This window comes from Bufo gargarizans, chromosome 9 (assembly GCF_014858855.1).
Source record: "Bufo gargarizans isolate SCDJY-AF-19 chromosome 9, ASM1485885v1, whole genome shotgun sequence".
Lineage (NCBI taxonomy): Eukaryota > Metazoa > Chordata > Amphibia > Anura > Bufonidae > Bufo > Bufo gargarizans.
Genome location: NC_058088.1, coordinates 178,588,544 through 178,613,514, shown reverse-complemented (window position 1 = coordinate 178,613,514; position 24,971 = coordinate 178,588,544). Strand labels below are relative to the sequence as shown.

The window sequence follows — 24,971 nt, the reverse complement described above, 5'->3', positions numbered from 1 at the left end:
GCACACAACGGTCGTGTGCATGAGGCCTTTGGCGGAGTAACTTAATGTTTCTGGGCTCTAATGCAAAAGCTATAACCTACAATAACTATAACCTACAACAAACTATAATATCATTTATAATACAGGTGTAGCAGAGGGTTTGACTGATTCTCCTGCACCCCCTATAGCTATGCCCTTGTTTGTATCTCAGTACTCACCACTGGGATATCATATCCATAACAAAAAGCACAGCTGAGTTTGGCAGAACTTGATTCTGGGAGAGATAATCCTTCTGTGTTAAATATCCAGGAGAAATATTCCGCAGAAAGCTGAGGCCGGTCTGTGTTCAGTGTCAGGGTCTTGTTACCCACCGATAAATCACACTTGCTTATTGAGCGGTTTATGAAGGTAGTGTCCACCTACCAGAAGGTCAGTGAATATGTCAAACCTCGGCAGATATGTCATCTACAGATTATACAAGAGGACTTCTTCTCCACCAACCCCACTTGCCCCCACAGTTGACAATCTTTAAGAATGTTTTTCTAAAATTGCCAAAATTATGTAATGGAGAAGAAGGTTATTGAGCCCTTCTGTGCTCGCGGTCAGGTGGAGGACCTTGGGAACGAAATTTGGTGGAACCCCCATCTAATTTCTTAGATCCAGACCTTCTATCACAGCCACAAATAGTAGACATTTTCATTTTTAGCTACACAGACATTGTGATAATAGTAATCTGAATACTAGCTAATTGTGAGCTCCTAGAATGCTTCCATCATTGAAGCTACTGGACCCCAGTGTACAGCGTCGGGCTGAGATTCCTGGGCCCCACCCTCATAAACACAATCCCTTTTAAGCCATTTTTATCATCTATAAGGTTTAATAGGATATCTGGTGGTTATTGGTTTCAACGTCAGTTCCAAATTCTGCTAGACCTCAGGGGCCTTGCATTATAAGGGGACCATTATTGTGTCAGAGCTTGGGCTCACCAGAGGATCCTCTGGTATCTAGAGGGCCAGTCTGATCTTACCAGTATAAAATCTGTAAAAGGTCCTCCCACCTACTATATAATACTGGCATCTCGTTATGTGGCAGAGGAGCCTTTGAACCCCCACAGGCACCAGGGCCTGGGTGTGATTGTTACCTCAGCATCCCCAGCAGCTAAACCTCATGCATCTGATTAGCTTTAAAGTGATGGCATTAGTTTCGCGATACCCCAGTACGTACCCGCACATAGGTGATCTTGTCAGCATTAAATGTATTGGTGGACAGAGTGAAGTCAGGGTTTTGAAATACTTCTACTTTGATTGTTGGGATCTCGCACATTAATATTTGCTAAAATATACAGAACATTTATTCAGCTTCTAAAAACACATAGTACTCTATTATATATATATATATATAAAGTACAACTACAGCAGTACATAAATTGTATAATACAACACTATAATATAACACTATAGTATAATACAACACTATAATATAACACTATAGTATAATACAACACTATAATATAATGCAATACGATAATACAATGCTATAGTATAATGCAATACGGTAATATAACACTATACTATACAACAACACTATAATAAAAATGCAACACAAGAGTACAACACTACAATATAACATTATGGTATAATACAACGCTGTAATAATATTATATATAGTCTTACTTACATTAAAAATTTCTTTTTCATTACTTTTTATGTTTAACTAGAGAGAAAAGTACAAAAACATTTATTAGAAATATCAGAACACATTATATAAAGAAGGTTCTTATGCATTAGGCTACATTCATACGGCTGTTTTAAGAACATATTGAAGTCAATGGAGCTATTCACATGGCCATTTTTTTTAACGGGTAGTGAATAACGGCCATCAAAAAAATAGAATATGTTCTATTTTTGGCCATTTTCATCGCCAGATGGACCCTAATGAGATCAATGGGACCATTTGTAATGGTCATTAGGAGTGCACCTGTTAAAAATTGGTAGACTAGTGGAAAATGGCCTTTTAAGGGGTTAGAAAAAATTACTCTCATCATCCACTTGCATGCACAGATGCAGTCGCTCCTCTTGATGCTGAAGGACCTGCGCCAACTACGGGGGACCACTATTGCTGCTGGGGGCTACTACAGGGGACATTATTGCTGCTGAGGGACATTATTACAGCTGGGGGCCACTATGGGGGATATTATTACAGCTAGGGGACAGTATTGGGGGGCATTAATACTGCTGGGAGCCACTATGGGGGAAATTATGTATACTGCAGGAGTTAGGATTTTATTTTTTAAAAGCCAATGAAATTCATCCTTTTTTAACGACCATTTTTAACAGCCATGCAAAACAGCCATTAAAAATGGACAGATGGATGCAAAAATGGTAGAAAAATGGCAGCGAAAAACTGACAGTGTGTTTCATTGTCATGTGAATGTAGGTTTAACTCTGTTCATCTCTGTATTATGCCTTCCATTATAAATGAAGCCACAATGCTGTGAAAGATCCAACACAGGACAGACACTAAAGGCTTATAATGGAGTCTTCCAGGTTCTGTAACAGTGTCCATCATTTTACTGGAAAAACAGAGCTGCATGCTGCACCTGTGACCAAATCTGCAAAGGAGGAGCTCCTCCAACACTGATGTGAACCCTAGGAAGTTACATGTAGGGGTGGCCCTGGCCAAAACCTGAAGCTCCTGAGCCTTAATGACAAATCTGTTACAGGACTTCCACCTACCATGTGTCATTTATAATACTGGTGACATCTTATGTGGTAGAGGGAACTATGGACCTCCTTGGGCATCAAGACCCAAGTGTGACTTCTATCTCTTCAACCCCTATATCTACAACCTTATAATAATCTTTGTCACTGACAATCAATGGAGGCTCTAAGGCAGGGACTTAGATATGGCTCTGTGCCTGGCATTTTTATGGGGGCGCTGTGGTTGGCAATTGATGGAGGTTCCATAACTTGCATTTTATTACATTCTTTGAGGGCCTTTTTGCTGGTACTGCATGAAAGCTATGTGGTCTCAGAATAGCAGACAAGTCTGGAGTAGTTTATAATGTCTTAGATCACTCACACTGTTTATTATTTCATTATTTATTACGGTGCTTCCACACTCCGCCTTCGATGTGGACATCACGATATAGTCTTCTACAATCTCAGCTGAGCACTCAGTGCTTTGAAAAGTTATCTGTTCAAGACTCTGGAGATTACAGACCTAAAGTATAAAAAAAATGAAGCAGTGATTCAACGTCAAGAAATGGCAGCAGCCTGAAGACCCAAACACTAGACATGCAGGTAAAACATATATTACATCTGGTCACCGAGCATCGGTGGTATCAATCTTAAAGGCAGTGTCCATCTTTGCAACCAATTTTTATTGTTGTAATCAATGATAAAAAAAATATGAGGCAACTTTTCAAAAAGTCTTGATGCAATATCTCCTACCTTTTTTATCTACAGCTTCAATGCAGTCCTATAGTTACAGATTACAAACAAAAACCAATGTAGTCTACTTGTCGATAACCTACCGAAAGTCCATTAGGAACAGGCAGGGGTCAGAAGAAGTGGAGTAACACATGACTGCAAAATCAGACTACACGTCATTGGGGTAGAACCAGACATGGAGGTTGATGGGCGAACAGTGGAGACACGGTAGTGATATGGCTGCAAACCATGCGGCCTACAAGCCACAGCTTTTTTAATTGTCAAAAGGACCATGCATTTTTGGGGGAAAACTGTCAAAATGTAGCTATGAACAGTAAGCAAGTCACTGACAATTCCTAAGGATCTAATAAAAAAACATTCACAGCTAGCATGGCTGCATCATGGATGCATTTTCACCACCCTCCATGTTTGGTCCCACCCCAAGTAGACTCTAGCCATGGGAATTATGGATACTGGGAGTATATAGAATAGAACTATGGAAAACTATGACACCATATTACAGCTCTATAATACACTGGTCTGTAATAGAACACATTCTTGAACTCGTAGTCATCTGGTGTCATCTGGGGCTACAAAACGTTTAGGTTAGGCCATGAATATCAGTTCGGTGGAGGTCTGACCCACTGCGCAGCCTTCAATGAGCTGGTTGAAGGAGACTATACATTTAGTTGTGGTGTGTCTAGCATTAACGCTCAGTCCCACTCAATGGAATGAGATGTAGTGAGTTGTAACACTAGTATGAGGCCTCCATGGTCTGGTATTGATTATGGTCTATACTAAAGAGGGACCACCAATTTTGTAAATCTCTTGAAATTCTACTTTGATAGTTTACCTTCATTACTTCTTTGCTCATTGAGATGATTAGCTTTTCATCATTGCACATGTAGTGCATGGTGGCCTTTAGCAGCTTCAAACACTGGTCCTCTGGTTTCTTAGTCGTTGGGGCTATCTCCTCAGAAACTAGAGTCACGAGAAAAGAAAACGACACAAGCAAATGGAAAATAATTAATTAAATAAATATTTTATACAATATCTATAAGTGGATCCTTTATACATAACCACAAAGGAGGTCACCTGTCCCTGTTTCTAATGCTCTATTACATACATATGTGGCAAAGTTGACTATGGACACCTAAGGTGTTGGAGACCGTTTGTGGTTGGCATTTCTGGAACCTCTAAATCTATACCAACACAGACTTTACTGACATACAAGGTTAACTTGTCCCACCTCGGACTAAGTCATATAGCCTCAGATTTAAATGGGTTGTCCAGTGAAAAACGTTCTACATTCTACAGCCGAAAGGACCCTGAGCTGTCAGCCTGATATAAATCTAGCAGAACAATTGCAGCAATGAATTGTGAGATCTCTGGATCCATGTGAGGAACAGGGCTGGTTCTTTATTAGAAAGAGACGGTCATGTAGTATATGATATAGGATTTTTATTTTTTACATCAAACATCGAATAACCCCTTTAAAGCGGTTACCAGGAGCTCCCCATACACGTCAGCAGAATGGTGGATTTGTCTGATAATACAATGCTTAGACTTAAAGGGAGTCTGTCACCACTTTTTTGCATGTTAGACCATTAAAATAGGGTTATTTGATCCAGCCAGAACATAAAAACGGTACCTTTGTGGTAGAAAACGGACTTTTCAATTTGCAGAAAACGAACTTATAAGATTATTTTCGGAGCCCTCTCAAGTGCCCAGGGCGGTCTCTCAATCCTCGGAGCCCCTGGCTGGCACCTCCTAAACGGCTGATAACTCCGCCCTCCGTGCGCCTCTGCCCGCCCGTTTACTCCCCTCCCCTGTCCCTTTCCACTGCGGCTGTGCGGTCCAAATCGTAGCGGGCGCATGCGCAATGCGATGCCCGCTCCTGGCAGGGCATCGCAATACCTATTGCGCATGCGCCCGCTACGATTTGGACCGCACAGCCGCAGTGGAAAGGGACAGGGGAGGGGAGTAAACGGGCGGGCAGAGGCGCACGGAGGGCGGAGTTATCAGCCGTTTAGGAGGTGCCAGCCAGGGGCTCCGAGGATTGAGAGACCGCCCTGGGCACTTGAGAGGGCTCCGAAAATAATCTTATAAGTTCGTTTTCTGCAAATTGAAAAGTCCGTTTTCTACCACAAAGGTACCGTTTTTATGTTCTGGCTGGATCAAATAACCCTATTTTAATGGTCTAACATGCAAAAAAGTGGTGACAGACTCCCTTTAAAAACACTACCCACCACTCATGCCAACAACCTATGCCTCTCTTTCTTCACCTACATGGTTTCTATGCCTAAAATCAACCGCCCTGTACTAACCAAATATTTGATGCACTGGCATGTCCATGCATCACCTAGGAGGCCACTTATTTGAATGGTTGCCATATAATGTTATATGCAGTGGAAATGTCTGGCCAAAAGCGGGGTGGACCTAAGGCAATCATCTGATGGCTGTGTCAGAATTATTCCATACTTAGTAAATATCCAAAAAGATTAAGAAAAAGATAAAATAATAAGAGTTTTGCCCTTACCACAAGAAACGGGAAGTCTCACAGATCTGGCATCAAAGACTTGTATGTATGAGATGCTTTTCAGATCTGCTCCACCATTGTGTCTAGCAATGCTGAGGAGCTCATCTCTGGTTTCTGGTAGAGATTCAGCAGGTATCCTAAATGAATGCAGCGTGGAATTGCCGGAGGCCTAGACAAAAGGAATACATTTCAGTTGCAAATCACCATAAACATCTTCTCAGGATCTATATTTATGTTTTCTGAGGTAATGACCGTAGTCCGAGCAGTGCCAAACAGTCTATCTGAGGGTCATGTTGGTAGGACATGGCTAGATTAACGTTAGTGGAGTTTGATTTCCATCTTTAGGACCTTGACCCCACCTGACCCCCATCTTTTCCACCATTAGGACCATGACTCCATCTAATCCCCATCTGTTTACTTCTTAGCTTACCCTTATTCCAATATTTTCATTGTTATGAATGTTCCAGCTGTAGCCTTCCTCGCTCTTCAGATACACCATGGGTGGATGTTTGCATGGTCCGTTGTTGATGACCACATTAATATCTATTTCCTTGTGACTGCAAAGGAACAAGAAAAAAATGTATTTACTCCACTTTAGTGACCTGGGGTGGACTGGGAACTTAAAGTGGCCCTGGAAAAAGAAGTGGCCCCCATGTTAGGTGGGTCCAAACTAACAAAAGGCGGGACAACAAGAAGGCAGAGATAGCAGAAGTAGGCTCCAGCAGAACCAAATACCTCAGTGCAGCACAACATACAGGCCCAGCAGAACCAAATACCACAGTGCAGCATATAACACCGCCCCAGCAGAACCAAATACCTCAGAGCAGCACAAAATACCGCCCCAGCAGAACCAAATACCACAGTGCAGCACAACATACAGGCCCAGCAGAACCAAATACCACAGTGCAGCATATAACACCGCCCCATCAGAACCAAATACCTCAGAGCAGCACAAAATACCGCCCCAGCAGAACCAAATACCTCAGTGCAGCATATAACACCGCCCCAGCAGAACCAAATACCTCAGAGCAGCACAAAATACCGCCCCAGCAGAACCAAATACCTCAGTGCAGCATATAACACCGCCCCAGCAGAACCAAATACCTCAGAGCAGCACAAAATACCGCCCCAGCAGAACCAAATACCTCAGTGCAGCACAAAATACCGCCCCAGCAGAACCAAATACCACAGTGCAGCACAACATACAGGCCCAGCAGAACCAAATACCACAAGCAGCACAAAATACAGGCCCAGCAGAACCAAATACAACAGAGAAGCACAAAATACCACCTCAACAGAACTAAATATTAAAGTGCAGCACAAATTACCGCCCCAGCAGAATCAAATATTTATTGCAGCACAAAATACCGCCTCAGCAGTACTAAATACCACAGTATAGCACAAAATACTGCAACCTACGCCATGTATCATCATCCTGAAGACAGAGATACAGTTGAATTCAGGAGTGCGGCTGCTCGCCAAGTGCATAAGTGCCTAATGCCCCTACATTAATTGATCCTGAGAGCATCAGATCTTTATGTACCTGGCTGGTGGCCATGATGAGGGCTTGGGTGGCCCCTCTGTAGGCTCTATGTCCAGTCCACCCCTGCTCAAAACTGATGCAACTTCTCAAAAAGTCTTAATTACAATAAAATCCTAAGCAAACCTATGTGTCTCCATGGTAACAGACTACAAACAACCACTAAGTGTAGACGGATCCTGCAGCCAGCTTTCTATCCATCTATTAGTTAGAGTGCTTTTAAAAAACTCTATTTTTAAAGACCCTCTGTTTGCTGAATTTAAAAGAGCAGCACTCACCAGCTTTGATTTTATTTGAACTGGGAGGAATGTGAACTACACAAATAACTTCTTTTATATTTGGACTATTCGTCCGAGGGGACGGACCTCGAGCTGCTGTAAAACTACAACTCCCACAATGCCCTGCTGTAGGCTGATACCTGTAGGCTGTTCGGACATGCTGGGAGTTGTAGTTTTGCAACAGCTGGAGGGCCGCAGTTTGAGGATGCCTAGAGGACCCAACATGTCACCGTATTGATTAATGAATTTGGTAGAGCAGCAGTAAGACTGAACACTTTCTGCTGGTTTTCCCCCCAACAATAGCGGTTAATCATTGGCCAGTGCTCAGCTTTTTCATTGGAGCAACCTTATAGCAAAACTGTGGACTGCCCCTTTAAAGGGCTTGTGCCATGAAAAATATTTTACATTTTTCAAAGCAGCTCTTGGTTCCGACTACTTTTGTAATTACATGTCATAAAAAATTTGGTACAGCCACTGAGTTATGTATCTGTATAGCGCCACCTGCTGTTTGTTCTTTTCCTTATTTCTCAGTCCAGCTGACACGCTCAGTTTAAAACTGCCACCAGCCATAAGTTATGTTAGAAGCTGTGGCTGCTTCATGGAGAGGGCTACAGCAAAAAGGACATGCCCCCTGAGAAAAGACACGCCATTTGAGCAGCAGCAGAAATGACACACCCTCTGATCTGCAGCAGAAAGGATGCACCCCCTGAGCTTTTTCTAATATCTCTGTCCTGCTCACTGAGACAGAAGCACCCGCTCAGTTCCAGCCTTCAACTGCCACCAGCTGTAGCAGAAAGGACATGCCCCCTGACAAAGGACACAGCCCCTAAGCTGCCAGAACAATTGGAGCAATGAATGGGGGGGATCTCTGGATCCATGTCAGGTACAGGTCTGGTTCTTAGAAAGAGATTGTCCTGTACTCTATGATGTCTGTGCATCTGCCAGAAGTCACTGCAGCGTACCTTGGATGAGGGTGCGGATGGGTGACGTGGACGATGTAGGCGTTTTTAATAGGTTCTGCATTTGAGACAGTACACGTCTGTATTTCAGCAGCAGAATAGTCCGCTTGGAGGATGTCCATAGCTTGGAAGTTGTCCTGCAGCATGCACGTCTCTGGCCTGGTTTCATCTATGAAGAAATAAACCATCACATGACGGAAAAGAAACAAAATGTGCCGCCAATTGCTTCTCCGTCAGCAGATTTAACCCTTTGAGCATACCCCTTCTTACAGAAAACTGCCTCGTTTGAAGTTTTGGTCTGTGGTGCTCCAGGTGCTGAGACTATCACTGATCAGCTGAGAACTGTGCCCCATTGTTTCATGGTTTCTCGGAGGTCTCAGCACCCAGACCCCCACCTATCAAAATTTCTGATAAGTTCTTCAGAAAGGTTAGCACTTTCGTGACTTAAGGCTTCTCAAAGGGGTGAGGATCACAGGTTGTCCCACCACTGGAACCACAGCAATCAGCTGCAAAGAATCCTACAGCAAGCGTTCAATTTCCCTGCAGCGCCACCACAGGAAGATAAAAGTATTGCAGCTTCCTATGAAATCAATGAGCAATTCTTGTAACATATAGATCTACTGAGTCCTCCGTAGAGAGACATGCTTGGAAGCTCGTTAATGGCCCTGACTGGGGAACCCCCTTCTTAATCCATTGAGAAAAATGTAGGATACAGATTTACATATATATTATATACGCATAGTTTATCGCTAAATCAGAATATTACCGCTCACCCCGCTTCAGATCCAGGGAGATTTTGTTCGGATTTTGCAGTTCAGCAAAGAAGCTGACTTCGGAGTACTTGGCCTTTGCCCACTGAAGAAGCTCCTCGCTATTTTCTGGCAGATCTTCTTGAGAAATATTCCAGTGTGCCAAACTTGTAGTCATCACAGACCTGGGATACTGACATACAGAAGCAAATATATAGATCATGTATGTGATAGCTGTATAATAACTGGAGCAAGAACAAAAGAAATACAGTGCATCTAGGCAGATAGATAGGTAGATAGATAGATAGATAGATAGATAGATAGATAGAAGATAGATAAATAGATACAGTAGATAGATAGATGATAGATAGATAGATAGGAGATAGATAGATATGAGATAGTTAGATAGATAGATTAGATAGGAGATAGATATATAGATAGATATGAGATAGATAGATAGAGAGATAGATAGATAGATAGATAGATAGATATGAGATAGATAGATAGATAGATAGATATGAGATAGATAGATAGAGAGATAGATATATATATATATATATATAAAAGATAGATAAATAAATAAGTAGATAGATAAATAGATACAGTAGATAGATAGATAGATAGATAGATAGATAGACAGATAGATACAGTAGATAGATAGATAGATAGATAGATAGATAGATAGATAGATAGATAGACAGATAGATACAGTAGATAGATAGATAGATAGATAGATAGATAGATAGATAGACAGATAGATACAGTAGATAGATATGAAATAGACAGAAATATATATATAAGAGAGATAGATAAATAGATAGATAGGAGATAGATAGATAGATATGAGATAGATAGATAGAGAGATAGATAGATAGATATATAGGAGATACATAGGAGATAGATAGAAGATAGATATATATATATATATATATATATATATAAAAGATAGATAAATAAATAAGTAGATAGATAAATAGATACAGTAGATAGATAGATAGAAGATAGACAGATAGATACAGTAGATAGATAGATAGATAGATAGATAGATAGATAGATAGATAGACAGATAGATACAGTAGATAGATAGATAGATAGATAGATAGATAGATAGATAGATAGATAGACAGATAGATACAGTAGATAGATAGATAGATAGATAGATAGATAGATAGATAGATAGACAGATAGATACAGTAGATAGATAGATAGATAGATAGATAGATAGATAGATAGATACAGTAGATAGATATGAAATAGACAGAAATATATATATATATGAGATAGATAGATAGAGAGATAGATAGATAGATAGATAGATAGATAGATGATAGATAGATAATCTATATGACTTTGGGAAGTGAGGCTGACACTTACCTGCAGGGTGACTGGCAGCTGGTTGGCACTGTCACTGTCAGCGATATATATGAAGGCACCGGGGTCTGTATTTACGATCAGCACAGGCGGCTGCCCGGGCATCTCCCCGTCTCTGGAGACCTCCAGCTGAAGGATCTGTGAAATAATCAGAAATGCATTCAATACACACGGGATAGTTGCTGCTTTAGTAGAGATCTTGTTATGTAACTACTTATTGCAGGGCTCGCCTTAGGAGTGCAACAGACACTCCTGCTGAGGGGGGCGCTATAGATGGTATGAACTGTATAGCTGCATTATTATTTAGACACTATGTGGCACATTTATTAAGACCAGTGTTTTACACTCCGATCTTAATAAAGCCCCATAGCTGGCGGTGGTTCAGCTGAAGTTATGAAGCGGCGCCGACTTCTCCATAACTTCATCCGCATAACGCATCCAGCGCCAGTTCTAAATGTAAGACGGCTTCTGAGCGGTCTTACATTTAGACCTTTTTTCTACGCCTAAAGCAGGCGTAGAAAATTGTGAATGAGACGGGCAAATTTAGGTATATTTCAGCAGAGTAAATGACCCCCTATATAACACTGTTATAAGATTACTTTACATATAGCGTTATTATTTGAACACTATATGGTGGTATTATTTGATTACTATATTTGATATTATTTGAGCATTGTATGGAAGTATTATCAGTACTGTATGGTGGTATTATCTGAGCACTGTATAGTGGTATTATCTGAGCACCGTATAGTGGTATTATCTGAGCACCGTATAGTGGTATTATCTGAGCACCGTATAGTGGTATTATCTGAGCACTGTATAGTGGTATTATTCAAGCGCTATATGATGGGAATCTCAGAACACTATATGTTTTGGTGGTACTATCTGAGCACTGTATGGTGGTATTATATGAGTACTGTATGGTGGTATTATCTGAGCACTGTGTGGTGGTATTATATGAGTACTATATGGTGGTATTATCTGAGCACTGTATGGTGGTATTATATGAGAACTGTATGGTGGTATTATCTGAACACTGTATGGTGGTATTATCTGAACACTGTATAGTGGTATTATTCGAGCACTATATTTGGTATTATTTGTGCACTATATGATGGGAATCTCAGAACACTATATGTTTTGGTGGTACTATCTGAGCACTGTATGGTGGTACTATCTGAACACTGCCGAGAATTGGCCTGACAAATACCGCCGCGAGCGTCGGGGAGCAGGTTAGCATGCTTCTGTTGATATATCCTGCTGGTTGGAGTATTAAAGGGGCACACCTACTTTAAAGGGAATGTCTGCATTTTAACCCAGTGCTCCAGGGGTATTTTGGTTAGAACAAGTTAGGATGGTTATCCCCTCTGCATTGGTGGTCTCCAAAAAACTGGGACTATGGCCTATCATAAGAGCAGCAGTGGGGCACCTGGAGATATAGTAGTCTACAGCGCTTGGTCAGTCCCATAGACTTGAGCTTCAAACCTTACCCAATCCAGGCCTCCCGTGCTGTGGCCAAAACATTTGTTTTCATTTAAGATTACAAAATGTGAGAGTGAACGTCTTGGTCTAGTGACGTTACGTCCAAAAATTTCCTCCAAGAATTCTTATTTCTCCTTCCCCCGTTGCAACACAGACCCCAGGGGGCTTCCCGACCACATACAAAAGAGGGAGTTTTGTCACTAGAATGACCCGTATCGCCATAGTGTCGCCCATAATGATGCCGCCTGGTGATTCGACTCATTTGCTAATTTTATCCAGTGAAGTCTCAGACATTGTTTCCCCTGAACTGAATTAGGACTGGAGCTTAAGCTGCATTTCCAGTAATTCTTCTCTGAGCCAAGAACGGCCTCTTCCCCCACCCAGCACCGCGTACCCTTTGCACCATATACCTTGTAGACCCCGTGACAGATGGGAAATATGTCCTAAAAGATCTCCTGAGGAAGAATGTCTATGGTTCCTGAGCTAGAATGCTATGTAATATTAATCCTGATAGAATACCACCATATAGTGACCAATAAATACCACTGCAGTGCCTAAAAAATACCCACATACATTTCCCAAATAATAACCCTGTTTAGTACCCAAATAATACTACAATATAGTGGCCATTACTGTCACTAATAATTCAACTATACAGTCTACAAATAATATCATCATACAGTGCACAAATAATGCCACAATACAGTGCACAAATAATATCATCATACAGTGCACAAATAATACCACAATACAGTGCACAGATAGTACAACCATACAGGGCACACATAGTACCACAATACAGTGCACAAATTATATAATCATACAGGGCAAAAATAATATCATTATACAGTGCACAAATAATATCACCATACAGGGCACAAATAATACCACAATACAGTGCACAAATTATATAATCATACAGTGCACAAATAATACCACAATACAGTGCACAAATAATATCACCATACAGGGCACAAATAATACCACAATACAGTGCACAGATAGTACCACAATACAGTGCACAAATAATATCACCATACAGGGCACAAATAGTACAACCATATGGTTCAAAAATAACACCACAAAACACTGCACAAATAGTATCACCATACAGTGCACAAATAGTACCACCATAATACCACCATGCAGTGTTCAGATAATACCACCATACAAGGTACAAATAATATCACCATACAGGGCACAGATAGTACCACAATACAGTGCACAAATAATATCACCATAATACCACCATGTAGTGTTCAGATAATACCACCATACAGGGCACAAATAATGTCATTATACAGGGCACAAATAATACCACAATACAGTGCACAAATAATACCACAATACAGTGCACAAATAATACCACAATACAGTGCACATATAGTACCACAATACAGTGCACAAATAATATCACCATACAGGTCACAAATAGTACCACAATAAGGTGCACAAATAACATCATACAGCGCACAAATAGTACCACCATATGGTTCACAAATAATAACGCCATAAACTGCACAAATAATACTACCATAATACTACAATAATACACAAATAGTATCACCATACAGTGCACAAATAGCACCACCATAATACCACCATACAGTGTTCAGATAATACCACCATACAGGGCACAAATAGTACCACCATACATGCACAAATAATACCACCGTACAGTGCACAAATAGCATCTCCATTCAGAGATTAAATGGAGCACCTCGTGTTTCATAAAACCTTCCACATGTCAGTAAGGGAACAAAAAAAATGTGCAGCTAATTGCTTTCTAATCAATGGATTTAACCCTTTAAGCGTACCTGACGGACATGCCGCTATGTAATAAGTTTTGATCGGTGGGGGTCTAGGTTCTGAGACCCCTGGTTATTGGTAAAATAGAAGGGTAACATTGCTGAGCTGAATGCTGCGCTCCTTTGGCTGTGATCAGCCCTGGTGGGCTCTCCTCGGAGGTGCTCTCCTCGGAGGTCTGAGCATGCAGTGGTCAATTTAAGCCTTGTAGGGTTCGGGGGACTCATTATTAGTAACAGACATAATACCGACATCACAGTGAACACTCACCTTAATGTTGCTTGTATAATGGACATTAAGCACGTAGACTTCTTGACTTGAGAACTTTCCTACACAACCCTTTATGGTGAAGGAGTGCTTGGCCACAGCTTCGGAGACCACGTTGCTGCTGTCCTCTTGAAAATCACACGGGGACACCGGAACTGCAATAAAAACCACATCACAAAAATGACAAATCCCATATGTTACTTATGATACCATTAGTGGCAGCAATATGGTTTTCAGCCAGTCCCAGAATTTCCATGACCTCCCAGGGGCAATATAGTATCTGCAGCTGCCAACAGGTGGTGGGCACAAGAACGGGCCCAAGACCCGATCTTGGCATGCATGCCACACGTTGAGGAACATTGGTCTACAAAGTCTCTTATACATTGTGAACCTTTTTCGATGCTTGCACTGGAGCTGCAGTCCTAAATTTGGAGGTTTTGGGCATACAGCTGCTATGGAACATTGAGGGATCCAGTCCCAGTTAGTCTCATCCTCTTTGCTATTGGTTGGCGAACCAGAGCAGGACTCCCCTCTCTAAAGGAGAGAATTGTCCCATGGGCCATGGAAAGGACATAGAAGGGAGAACAAACACCAGAACCTCCTTTTTTGAGACGGTAAAACATCATCCCTAATGGGGAGTAGGATTACAGTCTTTGCTATGGGGTGCCCCCTCTACTACATATTTTGCACGGCATGCAATTTTGTGCACGTCAGATATAGATTACAAATGAATGAAGCTGAGCTGCAATACCTCAAACAACCTGTGGACAGGGGTGGCACAGTTTTTTTCTCAGAAAGTAGCCCTGTTTTGCTAATTCTGGACAGCTCCTTTAAAGGGTTATACCCATCTCAGACATTGATGGAATATAGCTAGGATATACCACCAATGTCAGATAGGTCTTGGTACCACCTCTGGGATGCGCTCATATCTTAATAACGGGGCCCGCAAAGCACCGTTGTGCTCTCCATTCCCCTCTATGGGAGATTCGAAAATGGCCAAGCATGCTCGAGTGGAGAGCACACCGCGCCTGCACCTTTCCATTTACCGCTACGGGACTGCCAGAAAAAGCCAGACTGCCGGAAATACCATAGCGGTGAATGCATGGTGGTCTCTCTTGCGCGCTGCACTCCCCTTCACTTTGGGGGGCGCCATTCTGGAGATAGGAGCAGACCCAGAAGTGGGACCTGCACCTATCTGACACTGGTGGGTTATCCTAGCGATATGCCACCAGTGTCTGAGATGAGACAACTAGGGGTGCACCACCAATGAGGCCAGGTGAGGCAGCAAGAGAGGGGGCAAGAGAGGGGCAGCCAAAGGGCCATGGGCTGAAGGGAAGGGGTTAGGTTAAGGCCCCGTTTCAGTTTTCACCTCAGGCAGCAGAAAGGCTAGGTTCACCCCTGGAGACAACCCTTTTAAGTATCTTCTGACATATCCATGAGATCCATTTTGGGTCTGTGAGTTGGGACCACCCTCGATCACCTAAATATAGAGGCCCTCTGCATGCACTGGGCACTTTGCTCCTTCACCTTTGGAAATTCTCCATCTCTTGATAGAAAATAGCTTGATGGATTGTCCAAAAAATGGAAAACAGAACAACGTTGAAGGGATAGAGAATCCCCCCCCCTCCGCCCCCAATTTTTGCAATCAATGGGGTTCCCAATCCAAACCACCACCACCAATATCAGAGTATAATACTGCCCTTTGGTTCACATTCTCCAGTAATGGTGAGGTGAGGGCTACATTGGCATTGCATAGTAAGGACGGTAGCATTGAGCCAGCTATTTTTTTCCCTTTGTGTCTACGAACGGTCGCTGACTGACAGGCGAGCCCTAGTGTGTCACTCAGCAGCAGGTGGGACAATGTTAGGGAGCCGGAGTTCCCCACGTGTTCTTCAGTCAGACGCATAGTAAAAATAGCATACTGCCCTCTGGATGTGTGGGCAACTTCCGGCTAAAAGGGGTGAGGATGGACACGCGGAAGCTCCGAGCTGGATTAATAGGAGGTTTAATTAATGACTGGGGCTCTCATCCAGACCTCGTAGCGGGTCACAGACCAGAGTAGTCACTATTGTGCATGGCTTCCTGTCAGCACAAAAAAACAACTCTTATCTGGATGCACCAGACTGGCTCCTTACACAACTTCCCTGCTTGTTGCTCCTCACTGAACTAAAACCGGCTGCGCAAAGCGACATCCTACACTGACTCAGCACGCCGCCCCCTGTCCATTCTCGTAAAACGGTACAAAAAATTAATTTCCTACCAAAGCTTACTTTTGCCTTCTTAACGCCACTGTCATAGCCAAAAAAAAGAGATGGGTGATGACTAGTGGCCAGGGCTGCAAAGTGGCATGGCCGGTCTTCCTGCAGTGCCGCCTCCCGTCCCTCTTGCGTCACCCACAGGCCAGCTGGCACCACATTATGTCATTATCAGATAAAGCCGCGCAGGCGGGTGCCTGGACAGAGGCGCTTGGTGGATCAGATAGGGAGGAAAATGCAAAAAAAGGGAAGTTCTCTGGAAGCAAAAATAAATACCGTCACCCCCTCCCTCCCACCTCCTTCATGACGCGTCTCAGTGTCTCCCAAGAGCCGAGAACCGATCGACAAAACAACTCCAAGAATGGAGATCTCAGTTGGGTTCAGTCTGAGGTATTGAAGCACGATACAAGGACAAAAATAATATGAGAAACCACGTGAAGCTGTGGAAAAAGGAATTTTCCTCTAAATTCTAAAAATTTGAGGCATAAAGAGACATTGGATAGGAGAGAAGGGAAGATCGGTGGGGACCAACTGGTTTGACTCTTACTGATGGCTGGGATGAAGGATCTCTATTACCCATCCTGTAACTGGCCATGGAGGTCTCAAAAGTGGTATGGAATGATGTTGAGCATGCCCACATCCCACTCCATACAAGTCTATGGAAGATAGGAAATCAAACAAGCTTGCTCAGATGTTTTATTGGTGGTGGTCCAACTCCTGAAAGCTGAGCATGCCTACTACCCTTTCCAGACAAGTCTATGGGAGATGTGGAGACAATCAAGTTTGCTCACATGTTATCTTTATGGTAGTTCAATTGCTAAGATCGCTACAGATAAACCAGACTGGGGATAACAGCTATAAGGAAGTGGTGGGAAAAAGTTGTATAAAGCGATGACTGAGCATGCCCACTACCTGTTCGAGCCAAATATATGGAAAATATGGAACAACTAATAAGGGTGCTCACTTGGTGGTGATCAATCTACAGATTAGTAGACTGGGGATACCAGTCATCCCTTTTGTATATGGAAGTGGTGGTAAAAAGTTGTAGAGAGTGATGGCTGAGCATGCTCACTACCTGTTCCAGAGAAGATATGGATAAGACCCAGGGTGCTCACTTGTTGGACTGGTAGTGGTCCAACTGCTGGGATGCCTACAGATCACTAGAATGGAGGACCCTTGTCTTAAAGTTTGTTTTCCCCAGGCTCCTTATATTGAGGACCTATCCTCAGGAAGATGAAGGTCAGACGCCCCATACCCTTATCTAATAGCTGTTCCCAGAAGCTGGAATTAGCAGTGCTCCGTTCAAAGGGTAGTGGCCATTCTGGGGTACTGCATCTCAGCTTCTATTCACTTCAATGGTAGCTGAGCTGCAGTAACGTAGCACAGTCACAACACTTTGAACGGAGCTGTGCTTCCTGTTCCATTGAAAGTGTTAGGGGCCGGGCCTTCACTGATCATCAGTGTCAGGAGCCTAGAAAACCCCTTTAAAATCCTGTTTGCTTCCTAAAGGAGAATATACACAATAGATATCTGCCAGACATCAGCTGCTCCTCATAACCTCCCTATACACATGCAAGCTGATCTCAAATGATTGTGCATGTGTTCTCAATAGGGATAGGAGAATAATCTACTGCTAGACACCTCTGGCGGTGGCCAGAGAAAACATTGGATCAAACACATTTGACTCCAACATACCCGATCCTTCTTTACTCTGCTAGAATACAGGTTCCTTTAAACCAGGGGTGCACAATGTTTCCTGGTTGGGGGCCACATTGCCAGACTGACCTAATGACGAGGGCCGAAATTAAAATTTAAAGGTATATTAACAACTGAAATTTAGTACATATGGCATATTGAACACACATTGTATACCATTAATGCCTAGTTTCACTTCCAGGACTCCAATCTAATGGGAGAAATACATGAAAAATACATGTGAGCAACCACAAGACATAGACATACATGTCTGTTACCAGATGGTTGGGGGCCGCACAGAATGGTATCAAGGGCCGCATGTTGTGCACCCCTGCTTTAAACAGTAGCCCACATTCTGTCAATAGGCCAACGGTGGAAAATTTCATTTACAAGCTAATCAGGGCTGATTCCGATAACAGGAATATATGAAGGAATTTCTCTCACTCTAACTAGACCCATCCTGCCTTGTTTCACTATAGATGGGAGTCTTCATCTTCACCATGTGAAGGTTAACCAAGCACTTCTGTGAAACTCAGGAACTTGAAGCGCTGAACGTCTGCCCCAGAGCTGCGAGCACTAACTCCCAATCCTCAGAGCTGAGCAAGAAACAGGATGGAAGAGCACTTCAAGCCCAAGTAAATGTTAACAGGATGGAGCCAGGCAGACGGACAGACGCGGCGCTTGGAACAAGTTTCTCGGGGCTGTAAACTCCTCTGTGGTGCTTGTCGCCAGCTTGTCACAGTCCCTAGGACACAGAGAAAGATACCAGCTTATTAACCTTTATACACTGAAAACTTTTTGAGACGACCACTCAAAATTGCTGTGCAAAGAGGCCTTCTGGAGGTGGTCTTCTCAAAGAAGATGCAGACCTCCCAAGTGTCCCTCCTTTGAAGATACAGTTCCTTCTTTTTGACCCAAGTCCCTCTGACCCTCTTTGCTCCTTAAATGTCCCACTGAGCATCGTCTTGTATATTATTTCATTATTTGATACAGTTGGGTTTTTAAGAATTTTCTATATTCAGATTATTTTGGCGCCAAGTGTATAAATATGCAGGAAAAATGGATCTTTCACACAATGAACCATAAGTGTCCCTCTTTGACTGTCCAAACAGTTGGGAGGTATAAAGATGGTATTTGGTAGAGTGTGGACTGGGTAAGTTTTGTTCTTCTTAAATAAAATGGCTGGTTTACATAAAATATGGTAGAATGCAGTGCTGTATGATTCTGGGGGCCCAAACACTGTGTATATTAGGACCTTAAGGGCCCTGTTTTACTTGAAGTCCTTTATTGTCAGAGCTTGGGCCTTTTGGAGGATCCTCTGGTACTCTGGTGGGCCAGTCCAACTCTAGTAGAATGTGGTCTGGATAAGGGGCTGGTCTTCTCAAATGAAATGGCCGATATGCATAAAATATGGTAGAATCTGGTCTAGATAAGTGGGTGGTCTTCTCAAAGAAGGGGTCTTTTCGACATTACTGTATGATATAGTATTGCAATGTTCTTAAAGAGCACTCCCCCTCAGAGCCTAACGGGAAGTTCATGGCCTCAATGAAAAATCTGTATCAGGGCCCCCACCTACCACGTGCCATTTCTGTCCTCTTCTTATGTGACAGAAGGTTTTGTGCTCCTTCAGGAACCAGGGCTCAGGCATTTCTGCTACCTCTGTCCTTCCCAAAAAATCTAAAATTAAAAGTAAAGTAGATGATGTGTCCCTAAAGAACAGTCCATCCGCCTGGTTACAGTGAAGTGACTTTAGGCCGGCCTTCCTTCGACACATCTGCTGGAGAGCTCAGAGAACATAAATTGACATGATTTGATTAATTACAGCTGAATTAACGCTGGCGTCGGCTCCACCATGTCGCTCCCTCCTCCTGATCCTTTCCTCAATGTCATTTATCAGCATCGACAAACAACAGGCCTGTCCAATGATGTCAGATTCGCCTCTTGTAACACAGATGGAACTGGTTTGACCTGGAAGATGCTCACATTTCTCCAGCAGATAACAGGAAATTCTCCTAAATTCATTTAGGGTACGGTCACATGTTGCACAAACGGTGCAGATCTTCTGCGGCCTTATCCTTAGGCCTCATGCACACGACAGTTGTTTTTTGCATCTGCAAAAAAAAACGGATGCGGCATCCGTTTTTTTTTGGAGGATCCGTTTTTTTCCCACAGATCCCTTGTAATAAATACCATAAATGCCTATCCTTGTCCACAAATGTGAAAAAAGTAGGACATGCACTATTTTTTTTGCTGAAGGGAAACACGGACAACGGACGCGGAACACAAACGGATGAACTATCAGCATTTTTTTTTGCTGAACCATTGAAATGAATGGGTCCCCATCCTATCCGCAAAAAAAAAAAAACGGAACGGAGGCCGAGAAAAACAACTGTCGTGTGCATGAGGCCTTAGGGTTCAAAAATAATACTTAAAGGGGTTGTCTCATCTTAGACTTTGATGGCAGATCTGTAGGATGTGCAATCAAAGTCAGATAGGTGTAGGTCCCACCTCTTTGACCTATCTCCAGAACAGGCCCTCCGAAGTGAAGTAGAGCTCATCATGCATGCATGGGTGCTCTCCATTCACTGCTATGGGAGTTAAAAAAATAGCCAAACAAGCACGCCCATGCGCTCTCCTTCACTTTGAGGAAAGGGAATCTGTTCTTGAGATAGGTCAAAGAGATGGGACTCGCACCTATCTGACATTGATGGCATATCCTAACGATATGTCATCAAAGTCTGAGATGAGACAACCCCTTAAAGGGGAACCCCACAGGACTCATGACGCACATTTAATTTAAATAATTGAGAACTAGAGGGCCATAGGATTCTACTTATGTATCCCCCATAGTAGCTGTAGCCTCCAAAATCAGCATTCGGAGACCAACTTGATAAAAAATCTGCAGACGTTTTCTCCAGAAACAGCATCATTCTCGTCCATGGACTGTTTTTGGCATTGCATTCACCTCAATGGGGCAGAGCTGCAGTACCACACACAGTCCATGGACATGAGTGGCATTGTTTCTGAAAGAAAACAACCACAATTTTCTATTTGGTTAAGATTATATTGACTTCACAAGTGCTAACAATAAAACCTAAAATAAAAATTCTATTGACAATGAGAGATGAAATGAACTACTCTGACTTGAGAGTTGCACCATAGTCTTGTGGTGTAAATAGTAAATCATGCTACATGATCTCTCAGTAAGAAAAGCTCTTGGTCCTCATGTGACTGTTGTATGTCGCACCAAAGTTGCATCCACCAAGTTGTAGACTAGTTCTGGTCCTATGCACCCTAGTTGTCTGCATGTGCATGTTTGCCAAAGATCAACATGATCGTCCCAACCACCAACTTTGGTCATATGTCCTATGGACATTTTAAGATTCTGCTAAACATTTCCTGAGAGCCTCCTCATGAAAAAAGACCATCGCAATGAGAAGACCTCCCTTGATCTAGATCAAATGTTATCCCTTATGTAATACATGCTGGACCCAGGGCTGTAGCAACGGCGCGCAGAGGAGCGTGTGGCCAGGGTGCTGAGTGCCGAAGGAGGATGGCAACAAACTGTGGCTAGGTAATTTCCATATAGTGCTAGTACAATGAACTGATTTCTTCTGCTTCCAGAAGACCATCTCTCTCTAAGACCACACAGATGTCTAGGCAAGACATTATATGCTATTTATAGGAGTTACTAAAGTAAAAATAAAAAAAAATAAAAAGTCATACTGTAAAAAGTTATACAATATTTTTGTGTCAACAGGAAATTGAGACCTTGTAGTTCTTAGGAGTCCACATCCTGTGTTTCTGGAGCTCATAACTGCATGTGACATTCAAATCTATACTACAGAAAAGGTCACACTTGACCACTGCTGTATAGAATGCTGGCACCACTGGTAGGATAGGACTTTAGTAAAAATCCTCACCTCAGTAAGACATTGCCCATCACAAACAACTATGCAACTATCATATCTGTCCTGTATACTTCTCTCAATTTTTGATCCACTCCTGATTTTTGCTTCCAAAACTGCATGTAGACACCTGACCGTGTGGCCATACCCTCACAGTCAAAAAAAAACTTTCATTTATAAAGAATGTCCACCATTCATTCCTCAAGATATCACCACCAGATCTACAATCCAGGCTATCGTCCCTTTTTTTATTGGGAATACCTCCTAAAGAGATATGAACATGAATAATATCCCAAGAAACCTCTGGCAGTGACTCATCTCCCGCTTCCATGTTGAAACCCAACAAGCCCAAGAACTTTCTTCTCCCTGACATCTGGTATGTTCCCATTAAGTTACATTTTCAGATGTTAATCTAACAAGTATGGCCAAGTTGCTGAAATTAAAATGACCCTAAAGATTGTAGATGGGTTGTTAATGAGGGGTACTAGTAGCAAGACCATCTACAGTCGTCTTCTTGGATGTGTACCACCAGTGTAAGACATGTTAACTTTCTCGCTGTAAATATAATGGGATGTCTCCCGGGATAACCCACAATAGTTTAGAACAGTGTTCTTCAGTAGGTTCAAAACTATCACTCCCAGAAGGTCCTGACAGCCTATTTGTTGGGAGTGGTAGTTTTGAAACAGCCGCAAGTTGGAGAATCATCTTGAGTCTTCTTAGAATCCACTGGATGATGGCTATAAATAGTGAATGTATGTTGAAGTTGAAGTCACAAGCTCGGTGAGGAAGGTCAGTGAACTTTCATGTTCTTAATTCTAAGTATTTTGTTCTGCTTTTGCTTGTACAGTCTCAAAAATTCCTTCCAAACTAACAACCATCTGTTTTCATGCATAGCATTGCCCCCCTGGGTATTTTTTCTACTTGAGTGTAATCATCCTTCCAAAATTCTGGGACTGTTTAACTCAAGAATAAACAACCTATCACTCCCAAGATCTTGTGAACTACAGGTCTCAGGAGGCCCAGAAACAACTACGAATTGGATTCATATTTTAAACAACCAGTGGGACTCTAGGTCTACCAAGGAGATAAAAATTTAACTATTTAATTGTCTCATTCCCACCTGAACAATGAAAAGCGAGCCTGAGATGGTAGGTTCTGCAAACTGCCATATTATGCTGGGAGGAGTAGTAGTACCACAGCTAGCAGTTGCATATCATTCGTACAACAATCACTAAGGTGTCACTGACTCAGTTTTCAGGTTCAGTGCAGATGTTTTAGGCATAATATTTCCACCAGACCAACCCAACCATAGCTGGCGAAGAATAAGGTTATATTGGTTTTGAGAATTAGTATTCCTAAAGTAGATTGTAAACTATGTGGGTGTGCTCTCCTGCTTTGGCTCAGCAGCTCTATAAATATGCTATATTCGTATGATTTTTGGCTCCACCTGAATTGGTCTTATTAAGTGTGTGCGTTTGAGATAAGGAAATTAGATGGTGAACCTCTCCGGGTCCAGGAACCAAAGTGACTACATTCTCTGTACAAAGCTGTGGAATATCTCACCTAAATCTCAAAAACATATGTCATATGTTATGGACTTACCTGAATGTCCCATCCGGAGACAAAGAACAAGAAGTAGCATCTGAAGAACCTTCATCTTTCTCAGTCGTCTCCTTTTCTGCTTCCTTGATGTTCTCTCTTAGCCTGTGTCCAGGAGTGCCGGCTCAGACAAAGCTCCGAGCAAGCGACAAAGTAAGATCGGAGCACGACGGGTCGACACGGAGCTGGGAGCTGTCGGACGGTGACAGAAATCCAGATTTTGTTCCTCTTGAGAAGACCGGCTGTTTATAAGCAGAGGAGGAGACAGATAAAGAGTTGGAGAGGAGAAGTTTCTGAAGCAAGAGGAGAAGAGGAGTGGACCGCTGTCCAGATTGCTCTGCACTGCTCTGACAACCAGCACTATCTGATGAGCTCTGTCCAGGAAACTAGCAGGGAAGACTGGGGAGGTCTTATGCAGCTGGAGATCACTGAGGAGGAAATGCCTTTTACACAAGTAAAAAAATTCTCCAAGGAGCCTGAATACCAGAAAAACAGACCCCCCTCCTCCGAACACACGTCCATAAGGCGTGGTGTATATTAGTGAAGGCTAGGCCCCCCATTGAGGATGGACTTGAAGTTGTTGTCACTGCTTTTGAAGTGTCCCTGTGTTATTAACATCAACAGATATGACAATGGTTTTTTGACAATGGGCCCAGATTTATTAAATGATAGGTACCAGAAATGCTCCAAAAGTCACAGTAGGAACGTGCATCGTCTGGGTAAGACATTTCTCCTCTGGAATGCGGATGATCCTATCATTTGATTAATGTTATATTTGCCTGGAATTTCGGGACATTTTGTTGCTGTTTTCCCTTGATGGGCAGCATGCCAACCCCCCCTAAGCACTGGAGCTATGGGCATTGGCGTGCGCAGCCTATTGCATTAGGGTGTGCACCCTAAAGCACAAACACACACGCCGCTCGTGTGTGTATGTATGTATATATATATTATATACACGCACACACATACAGTTATATTATCCCTGTACATTATACAGGGGTAATATAACTGAGGAGGGCTATCAGAGGACATTATACAGGGGTAATATAACTGGGGGGTATCAGGGTAAATTATACAGGGGTAATATAACTGAGGAGGGCTATCAGGAAACAT

At 42.6% G+C, this 24,971-nt stretch overlaps 1 protein-coding gene across 1 annotated transcript in view; it reads right to left on the bottom strand.

The window, feature by feature from the left end:
• ENG (endoglin) overlaps positions 1 to 24,305 on the bottom strand; it is a 29,604-nt gene extending 5,299 nt beyond the window's left edge. Inside the window, exons 1-12 of the mRNA XM_044305912.1 lie at positions 23,862 to 24,305; positions 14,405 to 14,556; positions 10,850 to 10,984; positions 9,500 to 9,668; positions 8,730 to 8,895; positions 6,380 to 6,506; positions 5,950 to 6,118; positions 4,264 to 4,391; positions 3,061 to 3,201; positions 1,657 to 1,692; positions 1,204 to 1,311; positions 198 to 398 (exon numbers count right to left, since the gene is read on the bottom strand). Of these exons, the coding sequence (XP_044161847.1) occupies positions 198 to 398; positions 1,204 to 1,311; positions 1,657 to 1,692; positions 3,061 to 3,201; positions 4,264 to 4,391; positions 5,950 to 6,118; positions 6,380 to 6,506; positions 8,730 to 8,895; positions 9,500 to 9,668; positions 10,850 to 10,984; positions 14,405 to 14,556; positions 23,862 to 23,916 (1,587 nt within the window). The 5' untranslated portion in view covers positions 23,917 to 24,305. The remainder of the gene's footprint in view (positions 1 to 197; positions 399 to 1,203; positions 1,312 to 1,656; positions 1,693 to 3,060; positions 3,202 to 4,263; positions 4,392 to 5,949; positions 6,119 to 6,379; positions 6,507 to 8,729; positions 8,896 to 9,499; positions 9,669 to 10,849; positions 10,985 to 14,404; positions 14,557 to 23,861) is intronic.
• Positions 24,306 to 24,971: the final 666 nt, after the last annotated feature.